The following is a 19975-nucleotide window of genomic DNA, read 5'->3' on the forward strand; positions in this document are numbered from 1 at the left end:
ATGAAATACGGCTAATACCTGAGGTCGAAAGGCCGGTATGTAAACCCCGTATTATCTATTGGCCAAATATGATGAACAGGTTTCGAAAATCAAAGTCTATTGCTATCACTCAAGTACCACACTTCAAGGGTACCCGATAAAGAGAAGGATTTCAAAGAAAAGGATCACGAATGAAGTTATAGATGTGATATTGTACTTATTGAATGAATAATGTGTTATGTGATTGATATATTGCTATTACATCAGTTTCAACTTGCTAAGCCATTAGCTCATTAGGTTCTTATGATGCAGGTAATGATGTACATGTTTAGAAGTTGACTTAGCCAAGAGCGGCCAGACAGAGATTTGTTAATATGCCATGCTTCGAGCCATTTTTGTAGCCGAGCTAGAAACTCTAATTTCATTTTGTTAGCCGCTCTATTATGGTTTTTGTACAATGATATTTTGTAAACAATAAATATTTATAAATATATATATATGTACAGATTTTGATAAAGTACAAAGTTTGATTTCTTTTCAAAGCATATTACGTATTTTCGTATTAAAACCATAATGTTTAAGTACATATAAAAAGGTTAGCATCTCTAACTTAATTGTGGTGATCCGACTGGATTCTGCTGTTAGGTTGTGGGGCGTTACAATGGGCATATCAAACAACCCCACGAACATCAACAAGGGAATCTTCGTTTAACCTGGCCTACGGAACAGAGGTTGTAGCACCCGTCGAGATTGGCGAACCATGTTGGAGAGTCACCAACTATTCTCCAGAGGCTAATGATGAAGCAATGAGAGCTAGCATCGATCTCGTTGACGAATTAAGAGAGATCGCTTCTATCCAACATCAAATGTACAAGAATCGCGTGGCAAAAGCTTATAACTCCAAAGTCTGCCTTCGTTCTTTTCAAATAGAAGATTTAGTCCTCCACAAAGCCGAAGCCTCACGCCCAATCGGTAAACTCGACCCTAAGTGGGAACGACCCTACAAAGTAACACAAGTGGTCAACACGGGAGCATATTGTCTCGAGAACCTCGACGGACACCCTATACCCAGAACGTGGAATGTAGGGAACCTCAAAAGGTTCTGCGCTTAAGTTATATTCGATGTTTACATCGAATAATTATAAGTTAGTATCCAATCTTCCATGTTACAACAGGCTCTCATAAGTAACCACCCTCGCAGGCTTTGAGATCTTCTATGTCCCTTGGTTTGCAAAAATGTCAACGACATACGGGATCCTCCCAATCTATGAAGAGGTAGGTGAACGTCTCACCTTAACTGGGGGGCTACTTCATTACTCACCTCAACGTCCCCTAATCTCCTTACGTCTTTTTCTTATAGATTACGGATCAACTATGATGTTAGATATTGCTCGAATAAGCAACTAGAAGATGAAAGAGGCTTCGCGTCTCCTCACGAAAGGTAATCCTACATTCGCCATTTGATATAGTCTCAACACATACTTGGCATACCTACTGACACGAACCCCGTAAAACTCGTTACGAGACCCAATACCTTACGCGGAAGCAAGATCAGAAACATCCAAAAACAAAGGATTCAGATTGGCAGAAGCAAGGAATAATGACCCCATAGCTATAAAGAGCGAGAAACTATTATTATCAGGGTGGAATAGTGACCCCGTGGTTATAAAGAACCACAAAACCAATAAATATTATGTCGCTAAGAAAGTTACAAGAATCCACTTTTAAAATCCCGAAGTTGTTGTAGAACAGCGAAGGAGAAATAACTCTCAATATACTCAAATATTCATTCAAATTCGTCTATTAAAATAAGCCAAATCGGCAACCTATTTATAAGTGCTAAAAAGACTCCTTTTTCACAAGGAGAAAGACTCCTACGTAATCTATAATAAGGAAACTAATAAGTAAGCAAATCCTAACCATAAAGACCTCTAAAATAATAAAAATATATTATATCCTAAAATAAAACGTGCAGAATTAAATTAAATAACTTGATCTTCAAGTCGACTTCTCGATCACCCTTCTAATCTCGCGTAGACAATTGGATGTGCAAGTGCATGCACTTCATGATCAATTAAGACATTGTTCCATTTCGAATATCTCTCCGCTCAAAACATGAAAGTTGTAGAACTTCCAGTTAGCTTTCAGAATCATTACAAATCAGCTTAAACGGACTTCAGATGAGAGAGTTATAACTCGAATGGTAAACTGTGCAAGAATCATATGGAATTTTCGGGATGCATGAAATTCGACTTGTTCAACGAATTTCCGTTCTCTTTTCTTCCAATTCCAAACCACGGACTCTTCATAGGTCTGATTGAAACCAATATTCTTCAAATACAACTCGAATAAACTCTTTAAACTTGTACGCTTTCGCTTCTTCCATTTCTTCTACTTGGAGCTCGTGAGGATCGTATCATACTCCCCCTCTTTAAAAGGATTCGTCCTCAAATCCGGACAAATATCAAAAGGAGTATAAACAAAATCGATCTCATAATCAATCTCCCTGCTCGGTAGCAAACTTACACATCTTTGCACCACACCACAGAACACACCATCTTACAGCCATTGAAGTGGATATGAACGTGAGTATTTTGTAGCTCGGAGTCCCAATGCGTCAAACATCTGTAATAGAGAATGAATGAAGCATCTCTCTAGGCATCGCCATCTCATCAACATGCACAATGTAAGTTTGCACTTTGTTTAGCTTGGCGTTAACTTCGTTGCATGGCTGGCTCATATCATTCTCCACATCTTCAAAAGGATTCGTCCTCGAATCCGAACCTTCTTTTTCTTCCCCATCGACCTCGACCTCAACGTTCTCAGTTACTTCTTCCTCAACTTGTGCATCAATAATTCCTTGATCTGTTTGAGTGTTCTCATTATCAAAAGCTTGACGAGTATCTTTCTTTCCAACTGACGATAAAGAATCACCCATTCTCTTTAATTGCTCGTAGTCTCCTTTGTCTCGTACAATTTCCTCTGCTTTGAGCTTTTGTAATGGTTCTCTCGTTTAGCTCGTTGCAAATCTCCTATGTGATTTCCAAATCGATGAAATCCTTTCTTCTAACTTAGTAACCTGCCTCAAGCTCTGCATCTTCAATTCCCTATAATAATGGGAAAGAACAAACCTCCTTCTCATAGCTGCCTTTATGGACTCTCAATCTTCAATTGGTGGTTCGCCACAACGCCGCCTAGTTAAGGCAAATTGGTCCCACCAACTAATTTCATAGTCAATCAACGCTTCGACGACGAGCTTCACTTTCTTCTTTTCGGAATAGTAATCACAATCTAATACGTGTTCAACCTTTCTTTCCCATTGAATGTACGCCTCGGGATCATTCTTACCTTGAAAGGGTGGTATAAGCAACTTCATTGAGCTACGGTTTTGATCTACGCCATGTCTTTCTCGACCAAAATATCCTCGGCCCGATCTATCCAATCCAGACCCTCGTCCCATACTCTCCCTCCTTGATTTTGTAGCGTTCACACCAAAATTTTCATCACGATCTACCTCTTTATCAGGATAAGGTCTAACTGGTTGGTGAACATCACGTCGTACGTCTGGCCCTCGAACATGTTGATCTTTGCGAAGTTTCTTTAGTTGGGTAACAATTCCTTCCATCCGATCTTGGAGTTCCTGGAAGCGTTTTTCCATTGACGACATCCTACGCTGCTCAATTCTTTCTCCTTTATAACAGGCCTTCTCGGACATAATCAAAACCATTTTTTTTTTACACTAATAAACCATAACTTAGGCTTGAAGGAACTCTAAACAAGAACATAATTCGAATTTTTTTTTTCTTTCTTCTTCTTTTTTTTTGACACGAACAAACCCTAACTTTGCTGGAAAGAAATCTAAACAAAATAAAAAAATTTGAACTTTTTTTATTTTTTTTTTGACAAAGACTTTGAATAACACAACTCAAGAATAAATAAGATATACTAGAAGACACAACAAAAAATAAAGATAGGTGAAACCTGTTTTGGATGTTGGCTCTGGTTACCAACTGATACGAACCCCGTAGAACTCGTTATGAGACCCTAATACCTTACGCGGAAGCAAGATCGAAAACATCCAAAAACAAAGGATTCACATTGGCGGAAGCAAGGAATAATGACCCCATAGCTATAAAGAGCTAGAAACCGTTATTATCAAGGTGGAATATTGACCCCGTGGTTATAAAGAACCAGAAACCAACATTATGTCGCTAAGAAAGTCACAAAAATCCACTTGTAAAATCCCGAAGTTGCTGTAGAACAGCGAAGGAGAAATAACTCTCAATATACTCAAATATTCATTAAAATTCGTCCATTAAAATAAGCCAAATCGGCAACCTATTTATAAGTGCTAAAAAGACTCCTTTTTCACAAGGAGAAGGACTCCTACGTAATCTATAATAAGGAAACTAATAAATAAGCAAATCATAACCATAAGGAACTCTAAAATAATAAAAATACATTAAATCCTAAAATAAAACGTGCAGAATTAAATTAAATAACTTGATCTTCAAGTCGACTTCTCGATCACCCTTCTAATCTCACGTAGACAATTGGCTGTGCACGTGCATGCACTTCATGCTCAATTAAGACACTGTTCCACTTCAAATATATCTCCGCTCAAAACATCAAAGTTGTAGAACTTCCATTCAACTTTCAGAATCATTTCGAATCAGCTTAAACGGACTTCAGATGAGAGAGTTATAACTCGAATGGTAAACTATGCAAGAATCATATGGGATTTTCGGGATGCATGAAATTTGACTTGCTCAATGAATTTCCGTTTTCTTTTCTTCCAATTCCAAACCACGGACTCTTCATAGGTCTGATTGAAACCAATATTCTTCAAATCCAACTCGAATAAACTCTTTAAACTTGTACGTTTTCGCTTCTTCCAATTCTTCAACTTGGAGCTCGTGAGGATCGTATCACCTACTAATCTATCAATACTGTCTAATCTGACAGGCACGCGCAAACATGCATGTATACTAAATCAAACATTGACTACACATGTCGGTGTGCGAAAGAATGACTCAAACCCCATCTCGGGTACATAAACCCCCTCTCTACAGTACATCAATAGACAAAGTTACTAAGTACCCACATCAAACACTTAAAAGTTTGCTATCATATGTTACAGGTATAAAAGACATCAAGTGTACCCATATATCATCAACATGGCAAGTAGGGGTGGGCATTCGGGTCGGGTCGGGTTATTCGGGTTATTCGGGTTTTTTGCAAAAAAAAAATTACCCGAACCCGACCCGAAATAACCGGGTACCCGGCAACCGGGTACCCGGTTATCTCGGGTCGGGTTCGGGTCGGGTTCGGGTTTTGCTATTTTCCTCTTTTTTTTTTTTTTTTTTTTTTTTTTTTTTTTTTTTTTAAATAAACAATAACTAAATTTACTTAAGATATATATATATATATATATATATATATATATATATATATATATATATATATATATATATATATATATATATATATATATATATATATATATATATATATATATATATATATATATATATATATCTTTATATATATTAAAAAAAAAAAAAAAAAAAAAAAAAAAAAAATTCAACCGGGTACCCGATCGGGTACCCGGGTAGGATTTCTAATACCCGGACCCGACCCGGTTTGGGAGCACCGGGTACCCGAACCCGGGAAAAACCCGGTTACGTAAAAAATTACCCGACCCGGTCGGGTAATACCCGACCGGGTCGGGTTATACCCGAATAACCCGACCCGAATGCCCACCCCTAATGGCAAGCATGGACAAGCACAAGAAAGACATGGAAGAAGAAGAATTTATCATTTGTACTTCAAACAATTTTATTATCATTTCTATTTAGTCCAGTTTTAATCATATCCAACGATTAACTTTTTATATGTTTCTCTCCCTTTGCCTTTGATAGGCTTCTAACATTCACAACCCGATTATATAATTCAATCAAGTCCTTTTCTTCACTCCAATGTTGTCATTAGCTTACTACTTAGCTATGACATCAAGTGAATATCTTTACAACCCTTAGAACACTTAGAGATAATCCGATGACCTATACAGCCTGGCCAACTTGATCGTCCAAATCGCTCTATTTGCTTTTAATGGGTCACCTACTTAAAACGTGGCCACGGTCTCTACATATATATGACCACGAGATCCAGAGTAAAGGGCATGATCCCTAACATAAAAAAAATAATAAATAAAATCTTGAGAGGCTGATCCCCTCATCAAGTACATTGCGTACAATGCTAAATGTAAACCATTAATGCAACGCGTTACACCATCGACAAAGTCAATAAATAAGAAATAAAAATAACTTCGATATAAAAGCCAACGTGTCAAAGTGCAAAAGAATATCAAATAATGATGCATAAGGAAGTAGTAGTGGACATACCCACGTACTACTAATATATATATATATATATATATATATATATATATATATATATATATATATATATATATATATATATATATATATATATAGACTAACTCATCTTCCTCCGGTGCAATTTTTTTACCGGAACTCGACCCAATCACCTTCCCTACTGGTCCAAAGGTCCAAACGTCATCTCGTTCTCCCCGACCGACTTTTGTAGTATAATTCTAAACTGTTTCACCTTCACCGCTTCCATCATAAAAATTATTTTATCTGATGAACCTCTCAGCCATATAATATATTCTTTTCTACAACAGAGTATATAAGAAGAATAAATAAAGTACGGGGATAAAAAATTGATTACTCACCAATATTTATTCCACGCGAATCTTGAAACTTCTTCCTACTGACTTCAAAAGGAGTAAATTACTCCAAACGGATTTTATATTTAAACACCTTAAATATAGAACCTCCTGCCAGTCAAGATTGAAAAATAATAATAATATATTATTATTATCTCATCCTCCACGACAAAAGCATGAAAATAAGAATACAAATCTACTCTCGATACGATCCGGCACCTCTCTCAACTTAGCTCCCACATTGACTTAAGAGTGGGGGCTTAATGATATGCATATTGGCCCAATCCAATGGACCCTTATTTACTGACCCACAGGCCCAGTTTAAAAGTTATTACTACGGAGGGCGACTCACCTTCAAATAAGGTTTGGGCCCGATAAATTGGTCTCGGCCCAATCACGGAAGTATAAATAGAACTTAAATTCATTTAATTAAGGTACGTCTTATTATTCAACCAATTCATCTGCTTGTATTCTCTCTACTATCACCGATTATCCGCACGGCTGACTTGAGCATCGGAAGGGTTCTCGCCGCACCAACCCTCGGCTTAGATTATGTGTTTTTTGTTCACAGGATTCTTAAGTTAATCAAGGTGTCTCAGGACCATCTATCTCGTGAGCACGTGACCCATCTTGCTCTCCCAGCTCTTTCTACTCTAATATCCCAGGTGATCTAATAATAGCATCATCAAAATTCATTATCCTAGTTTATCTATGCATGGTGATTACCCAAAAATGGAGGAGAAAGAACATTGATACTGGCATGAACACGAGGAGTTCAGATAACAACTGGGACAACACATTCAGACAGTTGTTAGAATAGTGCATAAACACAAGGGAATTGAAGCATATGTTGGAATATATGAGGAGAAAACTGAAATATTGTTGTTGATTCAGTCTTTGGAGATTTTTAGTGTTTTTGAGTTTTTATCTACTTTGGTTTGGGAGCTACTATACTAAACCATTTGTAAACTATCCTAACAGTTTGTTTTTTGTAGATGTTATTTTTCCTAACCCTTATTCATTCAAATACCATATATATATGAAGAGTAAATGTCCTAAGCAATCAACGACAAAAGTAGGAGATTGATGGAATTTCTCTGGAATTTTAAGTCCACAAGACCAAGTGGAATTCACAAAGATATGTATTAAGAAAACAAAAAAAATATTTTTCATGGTTATCTTATAAGATAGCTTTTGGAGAAACAAATCATCCTTTAAATCTTGCACTTGGACATGTGTTATAAAAAGGGGAGATAAGAATTTCTTTTATTTTGTTTTCTTAATGTCATAGAGTAGTTATGTATTTATTATGGAAATTAGCATTTCATTAAAATAATAAATCATTAGATAAGGCATGTTATGACTCTTCATTTATCACATACGTCTCCTAACCTAGTTGGATTTTATACATGACATTGTTATACACCTATGAAAGATGGGTAGATGCAACGTGATTTGTTTTTATCTAGAGAAATTTTCAGAAAAAATATTTCAGCTTTCATTTTGATTTTGCTCCGACATCATGAAATTCGATACAACAAGATTATAGTTTTCTTCGTCTACTGAAAAAGAAGACCGGTTCTTCGACAAAGGGTTTTAAAATATTTTGGATGAGATAGATTCACTAACTGAAGGAGATTCAATCGTGCGAAAAGGAGAAACATGGCATAGTCGAAGTCACTACCTTTGAATTTACAAGAAGGGAGTCAAAATAAAGAGGGGGTTTTAGCTTATTGTTTAAGATCAATTATTGTGCTTGTAAAATAAGTTAAAAAAAAAATTTACAAATTCTTGTAGATGTAAGGTACAGTTGTATCCAAACCTCATTAAATATTTATCTCTTTTAATTTTGTTTTACGAATTGTTCACTTAGTGTAACATAACTGAAAATTGAATCTTACTAAAATGGATAAATATTTGCACGAAAATAAAACTCACAGACACTTTTGAAGTTGCGCCCTTCACGTACTTTTTCTTTTAATTAATAAATTAAAGGAGCTCTTTCATAAAAACCCCCAAAATTTTTACTAATAGGGAAAGGTTCAACCCATATTTCACTATTTGTTATAAGGGATAATTAGTTGGAACCCCCTTATTTGGAACTTATATAGATGGGGGTCCATTTTGTTAGTTTATTATAGCTATAGGTCCCTTGACCAATAAATATAATATAATTAAATTAAATTATGATTTTATTGACATTAATACCCTTAATTATTATTTATATTGAGATAGTTAGTTATGGAAAACATGAATAAAATCCCACATTTCACTCTTCCCTTTAACTTCTCTCTCTTCCTCTCTCTCACGTATCTCTTTTTTTTTTCTCTCTCTCCTTTAACTCCTCTCTCTCTACTCTCAATCACGCCTCTCTCTCTCTCTCTCTCTCTCTTTTTTTTTTCTTTTTTTCTTTTCTATTTTTTATTTCCCTTTTTTTTTCTCTTTTTCTTTTCTATTTTACAACAACAAATTGCAAAATACAATTAGCACCATACAAAGTTACAAACTGCAATTTATATTAGCAAAAATAAATAGCAAAACAAAATATATTACGGAACCACATACCATATGTCAAAAATATTATGTTACAAATGTCTTTTCACAACAACACAATATGGAACTAATGATAATTTGCTCAAACAACAGATGTCTAAGTTTATTCTTAGTCGAACAATATAAAATTTATTTAAAATATAAAATATGAAATAAAAGATGATATAACAAACCAACAAACCATTTTTATTTAGGAATAAATCAGTACATTAAATACAAAATATTGTAAGATACAAATTAATAGATACAAGCAGTGTTGCAATATAGTCGATGAACAAACTACAATCTATCATAATTGATTATGGTTGGGGTGATGTCATAACGGACATAGTCTCGGCGTCCGACTGAATTCACAACTTCCAAACGTCATCCAGGATCTTCTAGAAACATGATCGTGTCAGTAGCATCAACCTCTAATGAATTCCTTGTTTGTTTTCTTCTCGCCTATAGTTGCAGCGACGGTAAAATGCGAGTTCAACCAAAAAATCTTACAATTATAATATGCACAAATTTGCATCAATGCATATCACAATATCAAAACGCATCATAGAATCCCTATAGAAAAATACAATGTTCGAAATTGCAACGACGAGATGCAAATAAATACAATTACTATTGCAATATGCAATACATTATGAAACGGCAAAATACAAAAGAAAAAAAAAGTCATACACACATTAACTTTAATACGAGTTTAGAAAGAGAACCAAAAAATATGTGAAACTTTTCATAGTTATTCCCAAAGAAGAAAAAAAAACTAATATTAATTTGCAATAACGAGCTGCAAATTAAAATATGAAGAACTGCAAAAGTGAAAATCAAAACCGTCTAAAGGGACAACATCAACAAACTTCAAGTTGCAGGCAACAACATAAAAAATATAAACTACAACAATATCAACAAAATAGTGGCAGCAACAACCAAATAAAAGTATACAAATAACCATATCCAAATGCAATTGTCAACAACAAACTGCAAAATGCAAACGATACAATGACAATAAGTTATTTTCAACAAGTATTTTGTTATGATAGATGAAACCATTTGTTAAGACACAAACTGCAAAATGTTACAGTAAAGTGCAACTTGTACTATGATAGCAACAAAGTCGAAATGAATTATAATATAAAAGTAAAATACGCATCATATAAGCAAAATTCAAAATAAACAGCAAAGTGCAAATTATACTGTGCTAAAAACAAAAAAAAATCCAAACAAAAACCAATAAAATGTTGCAATCGACATCAAAAAATTATGTAACAAAAAACAACAAAATCAAAAGCAAGAAACCAATGATTTTTACAAAAAAACAGGTATGGTAACCGGGGTCGAAGAATCAAAGTGCAAAATACACATAAAAACAGCAAAATAAACATAAAACAACAAAATAAAAAACGAACAAAAAAAATTCTTTCCGGAAAACAAAGTTATTACATGTGGTCGTAGGCTCCAAATCTCTATCTTTCACTTCATTCATAAAAAAACCCATTGTATTTCGTCAATGAATCGCGATTTAAAAAAAATACAAAAAAAATGCAATGTATAGCAAATTACCTGTACGTTTTCGATTTTGCGTCATCTTCTCGGTATCCAGATCTACAGACTCTCCATCGATCTCAGCAATAAGTGGCTATGATTACAGAGTTTGGGTTGAACGAAATGGGGAGAGTTTTTGCATGTTTCAATTGACGAGATTTGCAGATTTTTTCCTTCGGTGGCGGTTTGCAGATTTACAACTTCTTCGTCGATCTGAGAATTAGGGCTATTGTGTATGTTGAAAGAAACGAGAGGTGAGTTTTTGCAGTTTCTCCCTTTCGATGGCGGTGTGAAGATATACAACCCTTTCTGTCGATTTGAGAATTATGGCTATAGGGTGCTTTGAAAGAAACGAGAGGTGAGGTTTTGCAGTTTCAATCTCACGGTTTGAGATTTGTTTGCCTATTTTTTAGCTAAAAAACTGATTTGCTGGATAATTATATTTAAAAGGGAATTTTCCTATTTTGCTGCAAAGGGCAAATCAGCCAAAAATATTAGTAGGGGGTTTTAGAAAAATAGGACTTATGACTTGGACTAGGACCTATATAATCTTAGAGTGGAGGGTGTATAAAAAATTACCCCTTGTTATAGACCCATGTTCATTTCCCTTTTTTAATTATCTCAAAATTGTCATTCCACTATCTTCTTCCCACTAAACTATCCCCATTTTAGTTTTTCCTTTTTTTTAATAAATTAATTTTCGTTTTTAATTTTTAATTTTCTTATAATATTTTTTTTCTAATTTTTTTATTTTCTTTTCGTTTTTTTTAACTTTTTTTTGTATGTGAAATATTAATCGACTGCGATAATAATCCTAAGGGCATAGTCGATTAACGAACTGACTGCTTAAATCATAGTTGAATAATGAAATTCACTACTAAAAGTAACAAAAGCAACCGTAATGTCGTCAATGAAACACAACATGATTTAATAAAAGAATCCAAACAATAAAACCAACCGAAACAAATAACAAAAACAACTACAAAAAAAACCGAAAATCAACTACTATTTACAAAAAACAACAAATCTATAGTAATTATAAAAGGATAAATGTGGTTGCGGTTTCTTCCATTTTTTGTTTGTACAAAAATTCCCTCACTAAATTGCTTTTACATATAAAATTTGAAGGGAAATTACATAATTGAGTTATGAATTAATATACAACAAATATAATAATAATAGTAATAATTAACTTCATACGGTTCATTGTATTAATGAGATTAAAACTACAATGCATGGATCTATAATTCAAAGTCACACGATCCTAATGCAGTTCTTGGAATCAAGTTCTTTATTAATATACCCTGCTAATCGACTCTGAAACTTCTAATATGTAATAATCTAAAATAAATGATTAAACACAAGAAACTCAAGGGTCTTAGTTAATGATTTGAGCGCCATTAAAATTCAATAAATTTGGTGTTTCTCTCAGTCTTTTCAAGTTATACCCTCTTGTGTTTCTCAATTTCTTAAGAGTTGGATCATGAAGCATGACCAAATTTACTTTTTTGTACGAACCCTTAAGTTTGTAGAACTCTTGTAATTTTTTGGTTTATCTCCCATATATTATAGCTATCATATATGATGCAACATTACATATATGAGTTCATATAATTAAATGGGATGCACATTTCTTGTATGCAGCAAATGATGAACAAGAAAAAGAGAAACAGAGGATGAAGTGTGCACTGCAACAACATCGGAAACTATTTGAATAATATTGAGGGGAAGTTGCTGCCGCTGTTGGATAATTTGCTGTTTGGCTTTGCTTCTTTTCAAAATGTAAGTAATTTCGTTACAAAATTAGTACCAAACTTTTAACGTTAAATATATGTTATATATTATTTTATATAAATTATTGTTTTATATGTTATTAATTGATGTTTATAATGTAAGGTATTGGTAATTGGTCTAATTATAGGTAGTCAGTACATCTTCCATGCTATACAAGGACAAGTGCAACATGAATAACTCAATAAGTATTTTAAATTTATAGAATATTTGAAGTTTATTTAATGTTATTGCCTTGCTGATACCAAAGTATTATACAAATCCGTGTGTGTATAGTATATTTAATGTTTAGACACCACTTATGAAATAAGAATATTTAATGTTAATGGTATTAACTAATTACTATATAATTTTAAATTTATAGAGCAAAATTCATTTTGCACCCCTGTACTATGTGAAATGCATTATTTACCCCTTCTCATATATGGAAAACATCCAACACCCCCTGCCGTTAGCCTTTTTCCTAATTTTCGTTAGTCAAACCCTTTTACGGACTATTACAAAGAAATGTTGGCTTTCTTTTTTTACGAAAATACCCCCAAAATTTTCTATATATAGGTTGCTTAATTTTGACAAATGTTCATCAGATTTTTTTCTTTCTTTAGCCCTTTTTTTCACTTTATTCAGTCATTTGTTTTTTACTATTTTCAGTCATTTTTTTTTTAAGTCGAATAAATAAGAATGAAGCTTTGCATATTATGAATGTAAAACCCATAAAATGAAAGCTAAAAGCCCTAAATCTAAAAGAAACCCCAAAATTGGAAAAAAAAAACATATAAAAGAATTCCAAATTAAAATAAAGCTTTTCATATTATAATAGGAAAATCCCGCGAAAAAGAAAACTGAAAATCCCTAAAGTCAAACAGTAAAATTGACAAAAATCCATAATTTGAAGGAACGCTAAAAATCATCAACAATCCACAAAAAATACGCTTAAAATTAGGGATTATATAAGAAATAAAGCAGGGTAAAGAAGTCATTGCACCCTCAACTATAACACCGTTAAAAGTTTGACCATTGACCGTTAAAAATAGGAGGTATTTGATGTTCTCTATACATCATGGGGTAAATAATACCTTTCACATAGTACAGGGTGTGCAAAATGAATATTACCCTCATTTATAATCAAATAGTGAACACCAATCAAATATTCCGAGAAATAGATAAACTTATAACATTCAATGAACCTTTTTTTTTTCTTAGACTATAAAAAACAAATATTATATGAAGGCCAGTAATGGAAATATATATATAATAATCTACGAACGAAAAATGTGATAGAGTTCCAAAACAAAAAAAAAAAGTATCTGCAAGAAAAAAGAAAAACTAAAATGAAAAAGAAAGAAAACTAATAAGTATAAGAAGAAGCAAAGTAAATAAATTTTTTTACTGATAACCATGAGCACATCAAATTTTGGAAAAACATAGAAAAAAAGTACCCAAATTATAAAGATATAATAAAATAAAATATAGATTATTAGACTTATGAATGAAAATATAAATAGAATGTATGAGTCTAAACATATTCCAATCTTAGATTTAGAGGGTGTTTGGCTAATTTTATGTTATTAAAAATAGCTTATAAGACATATAAGACTATAAACTCTTCTAAAATGTTGGGTAATTTAGAAACAATCTAAAAAAAATCAAAAAATAAGCGGCTAAAGAACAAATAAGATTTTAATTTTTTTTTAGCTCTACATCACCTTTTTATTTAAGATATTATATCGAGTAAAAATAGCTTATAAGAAGATCATTATCCAAACACTTTCAAAATTAATTCAAGAAATAAGGCGTAACAACATCATCAGCTTTTAGAAGGTGTTTGACCAATCTTTTAAGTTGTTAAAAGGAACTTATATATGTTTAAGAGCTTATAAGCTCTTCGAAAGTGTTTGTTAATTTTTTTTAAAAAAATCTTAAAAATTAAAAAAAATAAGTTATTCGTGAGCAAATAAGTTTTTTTTTAAGTACCGCTAACCCACTTTTTTATTTAAGATCTTATAATGAGTAAAAATTGCTTATAAACTCATCATCCAAGCACTTTAATAATTGCAAAAGTAAGACGTAACAACTTATCAGCTCTCAAAATAGTTTATCAGATGTAAGAGCTTATCTGTTGTTTAAAATAAACTTAGCCAAACAGGCCCTTAAAACAATTTATCAAAAACAATATAAGTAAAAAAAACTCATAATAAATTAACTCAAGACGTGCATCGCAATTCCACCTTCCTAGTATACAAAAAATGTATTGATATATACAAATCGAGTGATGGATTGTAAATAACAGAACAAAAACACACTACCGTTATACCTCAAATTAACCTTAATCGACTAATGAACGCTTTCGATTACGGGTCCAGCCTACGCGAATTTTCTCCGCCCATGCCGTCCTCTGTCCGATCTAACCAAAAAAGCCTAAATCTGTCTCTCCATCATCACCACACCGTCGCCCAACCACACCATCACCATTCTCTCCACCATCACCATTCCACACCATCAATATTGTATTCAATATTGTATTATCCATTTTCATCTTTGGACGACCACCCAAGAGAAAGAGGGTCAAAACCACCACTAGCGCCTCCCTTCTGTCGCCGCCATGGTCCGACGATCGGAAACCCAAAACTATGCTCGAAAATGAAGGCCTTAAAAAGCATGACCACTAGCACCTCTCTTCTGCCGCCGCCACGGACCCACGGGTCTGACAACCAAAAACCACGTTCGAAAAAGAAGGCCTAAAAAACCACCACCGCCACCACCTCTTTCTATTCTGCAGTTCGTCTGTCGGAGATCCAGAAATACAACCACCCAAAAGAAATGTGGTCAAAACCACCACTAGCGCCCTCCTCTTCTACCGCCGCCAAGAAAAAGAGCAGGGGCGGAACAAGGATTTTTCGGTAGAGGGCCTAAAATTTTAAAGAGTTAATAAAAATATAGCGGGGGTTTAGGGACAACGCTCCTGAATTTTTTTAGGAATATTTATGAAGAAAAACAACACAACTAAGTAATGAGATGTATATATTGTTGTCAAAACAATATTCATAAACTTATATAAAATAAATTGTAATATATGATACATTTAGTTGAATAAGTAAAAGTGTTTTGAAAAAAAATCTTAAAATACATTGAAATTCGATGGATTGAAAACTTTAGACATTGAGAAGAAAAAAAAAAATAAATACTTTCTTATTTATGTTATATTATATATATTTTTTTATCGTAAGTTTTAATAGAGATTACGGATTGAAATTTAAAAAATAGTTTATAGAATTATTTATAATAGAAAGTTAAATTTAAAAGGTGAAAATAATAATATATTTTTTAATGTGGGCCATATATAAATATTCCTAAATAATTAATAATAGATATAAGTTAATACACCAATCAATTACTAATTATTTGTGTATATATTTTCATATAATTATTTGTATATATATAATAGTAGTAAGAAGAAGAGAAGAGAATGAGGAGGATTTTTCAGATGGAGATAAAGAGAAAGGAGAGAAGAAGCATAACAAATTTGAGAAGTTAGGATTAGAGAACGTGAAGACAATTAATCTGATTAAGAGTAGTATTGATATTTAATGTCTACAAATTAGTTACAATATAACCCAAAAGGGTTTATCCAAATTATTATTTTAAGGAAGGTCTACCGCATGATTTTTTTAAATGAGCCGGAAGGGTGACTTCTTGCCTAGCTGATGGAGTAATTAGAAGAGGACAGTTCAACGTCAATAACTCTTCTGAGTTCGAACTTTCGTGCGAATAGTTTTTAAGTTTAATTCATTCTATATAGAATCCGTCCAATACAATTTACACCTCTCGTATAATAAAAAGAATTATTGTATGAGCGCGCAATTTATCTGGTTTACATGTTTCAGTTGCCCTTGTACGATTAATACCAGTCGTCTAACCTTTCGACAAACTAGTAAGCCAATAATATTTCATCATTGTCCCCACAACTTCAACAGATGTTTCTTTAACAATAAAACAAACATAATAAAAACAAATTCATTCACATAGACGATTCCTGCAACTTGATATCCTTATTATATATACGTTATATATACACCCCATAATCAAACAGCCCAGGATAAGGTTTAACACACTACAATCCCACATCTCATATATCGTTTATTTTTATTTAATTTATTATTTTTATTATTATTATTATTTTATCATGTAAAGCCATATTAAATAATAATATATGACCAATACGAAGTTCCAAGATTCTAAAAAAAAAAAATAGTTTATTTGCATTAATTAATGAAGATTGAGGGTAACAAACATAATAAGTTACAAAAAGGAGTCTTCTCCTCTCTTTATCAAATGTCACAAAAGAAAAAAACCTACAACCACAGATGTTTGGGTGGGATTATTCTTCCTTCGCTCCGGGTTACTTATTTTCGGGTGAATTCTCTCATCACCTCACTACATATACATAACAAACATTTGACCGACTGACTGAAAAAATAACTCGGCAACTATTTGTTCATACCTTAATATATATACATTACTAAACAATCCATTCCTCTCCAAAAAATCTTCTCTTGGTTATGTTATTGCTAATACTCACACCTCGGTTGTCGAAATTTGAGTTGTAAGTGTATCTATGCTACGGCAGAGAGGCTACAATTGAACCCTTCAATCCTCACTGTAGCGGGCTTAGGCCCAAAGTTGGCCGGAACATATCCTCCAATTTTGCAAGTGGATGATGACTGTGCATCGCCATTGTCATTGCCAAACTGCTCATCTTGTATTATGGGGTTAGATGCTCTGCTTGGTGGTGAACCAATCAAAAATGGCAGAGATGAACCCACCTTATAATTCGACCTCGGAGAACCATACCCTACCTGAATCATTTTCAAAATAAAACTCTATTATCTCAAATGAAACGATTCATGCAAATTGTAATGAATATCCTGGAAATCTAAAATAAACGTTATGTTTGAAGAAGCTTTTCATTCTCGTTTCTCTTCTCATATATGTATGTAAGCATTTAGTGTTTGCAGAGCACCTGGATTCATTTCCAAAGTTGACAACTGAAAATTCTCGTACCCAAAATGATTTTACTTCATTGCTACATCGAAATATTTATTCGTTAAAATACAAATAAAAACTAGTTTATATCAAAAAATTTATTTCTTTCCTCTAAAATACTTTCGGACAGATTTGACTCTTCAGTATCAAGTGTTCCATGCAAATCAAAATACCAAAAAACATTACCTTTTTCCTCATTATCCCAACTCACAAAATAAAATGCAAATTGATTCAAAAAGATTTTAACATGTAGCAGAAGCTTACATAATAGGCATCTTTATGCCATTGACACGACACCAACTGCTCACCCCGACTACTCGAGGGCAATCACTGTCGATGTAACTGATTCGAGCAATGGCCGATAGGGTACTGGTTTTGCTAGGTGAAGAATTAATCATTTTTAGGAGCAGAAAAGGGCAAGGTTGGAATTTTGGGTAAAAGACCGTTCATTTTTCTGAATTTCTGATAAAAATCTACTCTCAGAATCCACATTCGCTCTTGTTCAACTACAGAAAGGTTTGTCTCGTGAATTCCATGACAAGAGCCCAACATTTTACATGAATCATCAGTTAAACAAAACGAATTACTAAACCAACTTCTAAAATTATCACCAGTACAAGTCGAACAGCGAAACACAACGAGAAAAAAGGAAACTCGAAAATGGCCTACCCTCTCGATAAATGTTTTTAATTCCTACCCATTTACAAGCAGCTAAATAATAATATCATAAATCAACTAATAATTCACTTACAAAAAAAAAAAAAACAAAAAAAAACTCAAAGTAGAAAAGCAGAAATGGGAAGTAGATGAGTAATAAAATGAAAGAAGAAAACATAAAAACAGAATACCTTCATTCGAATAATATCAAGAAGCTCAGTTCCAGCTTTCGCATCATACGCCTCTGCTGATTGATTGCTATTGTAACCAAAAAATGACATGAAACTCATCAAAATATAAAAGCCAAAATTTCAACAATATATTTGGAAAAATATGAGAGAGAGAGAGTGATACTTGAAGTGAAGCAAGCGCGAGGTAGGTTTGATGGGTTCATGAAAGAGTGGTAGGCCAATTCTACGAGGCTTGGGGCAAACGACGCCGTCTGCAACACAGCCCCCCACAAAGGCCTTTTGTTGATACGACGCCCACCTGTTCATTTTCTCGCCTTTCTTGCTTCTCAACACAGATCCAAACCCTGATATAGAATAAAGGGAAAAACCATCAATCAGATCACTACAAAAACAGTCAAATTCGTTCATTTAAACGGTATTAAAAGGAGCCCAAAAATGGGTAAAGTAACATGAGAGAGAGAGAGAGAGAGAGAGAGAGAGGTGAACTGACCTGGATTATTATTATTATTATGGAGTTGATGGATCTTCTCTTCCAGACGTGGAAGAGGAATAGCAAGAGAAGGTTTTGGGAGGAGGAAAGAGAGATTTTCAGATTTGGGGTTGTAGGATTATTCATAGGCGGAACAAGAGAGAGAGATAGAAAACATGCTATGCACGTGCTCTTACTCCGTACAATCTTCGTATAACATTTTAGGCTTTGTTCCGGACCGGATTTCTGCAGAAATCGGGATTTTTGTGATTGGGATTTCGAAATTTGGGATAGAAATTTTAAATTTTAATCCCGTTCTATACTATTAAATCCCGATATATTTTAATAGGCAAATCGGATGTCATAAGATGATTGACACGTGGATAGTTTAAATAAAAATATAAGATTCTAATAATTGGAAGAAAAAAAGAAAAAGAAAAAGAAAATCCAGCATAACCCGTAACCCCTCTAACCCTAATTATAATAGTGTGAGTTATTAAGAGTTATGACTTAAGAATGCCGCATGTCAAAAATTAGTGAAATCCGATTTATATTAAATATCGGCTGATCCACTCAGAATTTAATCTCAAGTAAGAAATATTTCACTTTTTTCCATTATTATTATTTTATACGATTACCCGAATTGAATACATTATATACATACTATTGTTCTTGCACTATCTATTTTTACAACGAAACTCGGAACAAAAAAAAATTTAAAAATTTAAAAATAAGTTGAAACGATATATTATATTGTATTCCTCATCTCCTTGACACTATATATAAATTATAGATGCAATCTACCATAGAAAAAAAAAATTAAACAACCATTTTTTTTCTTTCACTCAAAGTTAGAATACTCAACTCACGAGCACACCACACAAAAAATAAAAAAAATAAAAAAAGAAAATGATTGTCTAAACTATATATATATATATATATATATATATATATATATATATATATATATATATATATATATATATATATATTGATGATGCTAAA

General features: G+C 33.1%; 2 protein-coding genes and 1 long non-coding RNA gene across 4 annotated transcripts; 1 reads left to right on the forward strand and 2 right to left on the reverse strand.

Moving 5' to 3' along the window:
- Positions 1 to 436: 436 nt before the first annotated feature.
- On the forward strand, positions 437 to 1091 carry LOC148771138 (uncharacterized). The gene is made up of 2 exons (XM_088817503.1): positions 437 to 446; positions 625 to 1091. The coding sequence occupies exons 1-2, from the start codon at positions 437 to 439 to the stop codon at positions 1089 to 1091; spliced, it is 477 nt and encodes a 158-aa protein (XP_088673629.1).
- An 8357-nt stretch (positions 1092 to 9448) lies between these two features.
- On the reverse strand, positions 9449 to 11278 carry LOC148771139 (uncharacterized). 2 transcript variants are annotated; one of them, XR_016031038.1, is made up of 2 exons: positions 10838 to 11278; positions 9449 to 9727 (listed from the first exon to the last, which is right to left on the reverse strand). It is a non-coding gene; the product is annotated as an uncharacterized LOC148771139 (long non-coding RNA). The 2 variants fall into 2 exon arrangements; XR_016031037.1 differs by having other exon boundaries at positions 9449 to 9770.
- A 5570-nt stretch (positions 11279 to 16848) lies between these two features.
- On the reverse strand, positions 16849 to 19185 carry LOC105957209 (uncharacterized). Its single transcript, XM_088816862.1, has 4 exons — positions 18992 to 19185; positions 18665 to 18845; positions 18502 to 18568; positions 16849 to 17466 (listed from the first exon to the last, which is right to left on the reverse strand). The coding sequence occupies exons 2-4, from the start codon at positions 18805 to 18807 to the stop codon at positions 17224 to 17226; spliced, it is 453 nt and encodes a 150-aa protein (XP_088672988.1). The 5' UTR covers positions 18808 to 18845; positions 18992 to 19185; the 3' UTR covers positions 16849 to 17223.
- Between the last annotated feature and the right edge of the window lie 790 nt (positions 19186 to 19975).

This window comes from Erythranthe guttata, chromosome 4 (assembly GCF_056151865.1).
Source record: "Erythranthe guttata isolate IM_541 chromosome 4, IM_541, whole genome shotgun sequence".
NCBI lineage: Eukaryota > Viridiplantae > Streptophyta > Magnoliopsida > Lamiales > Phrymaceae > Erythranthe > Erythranthe guttata.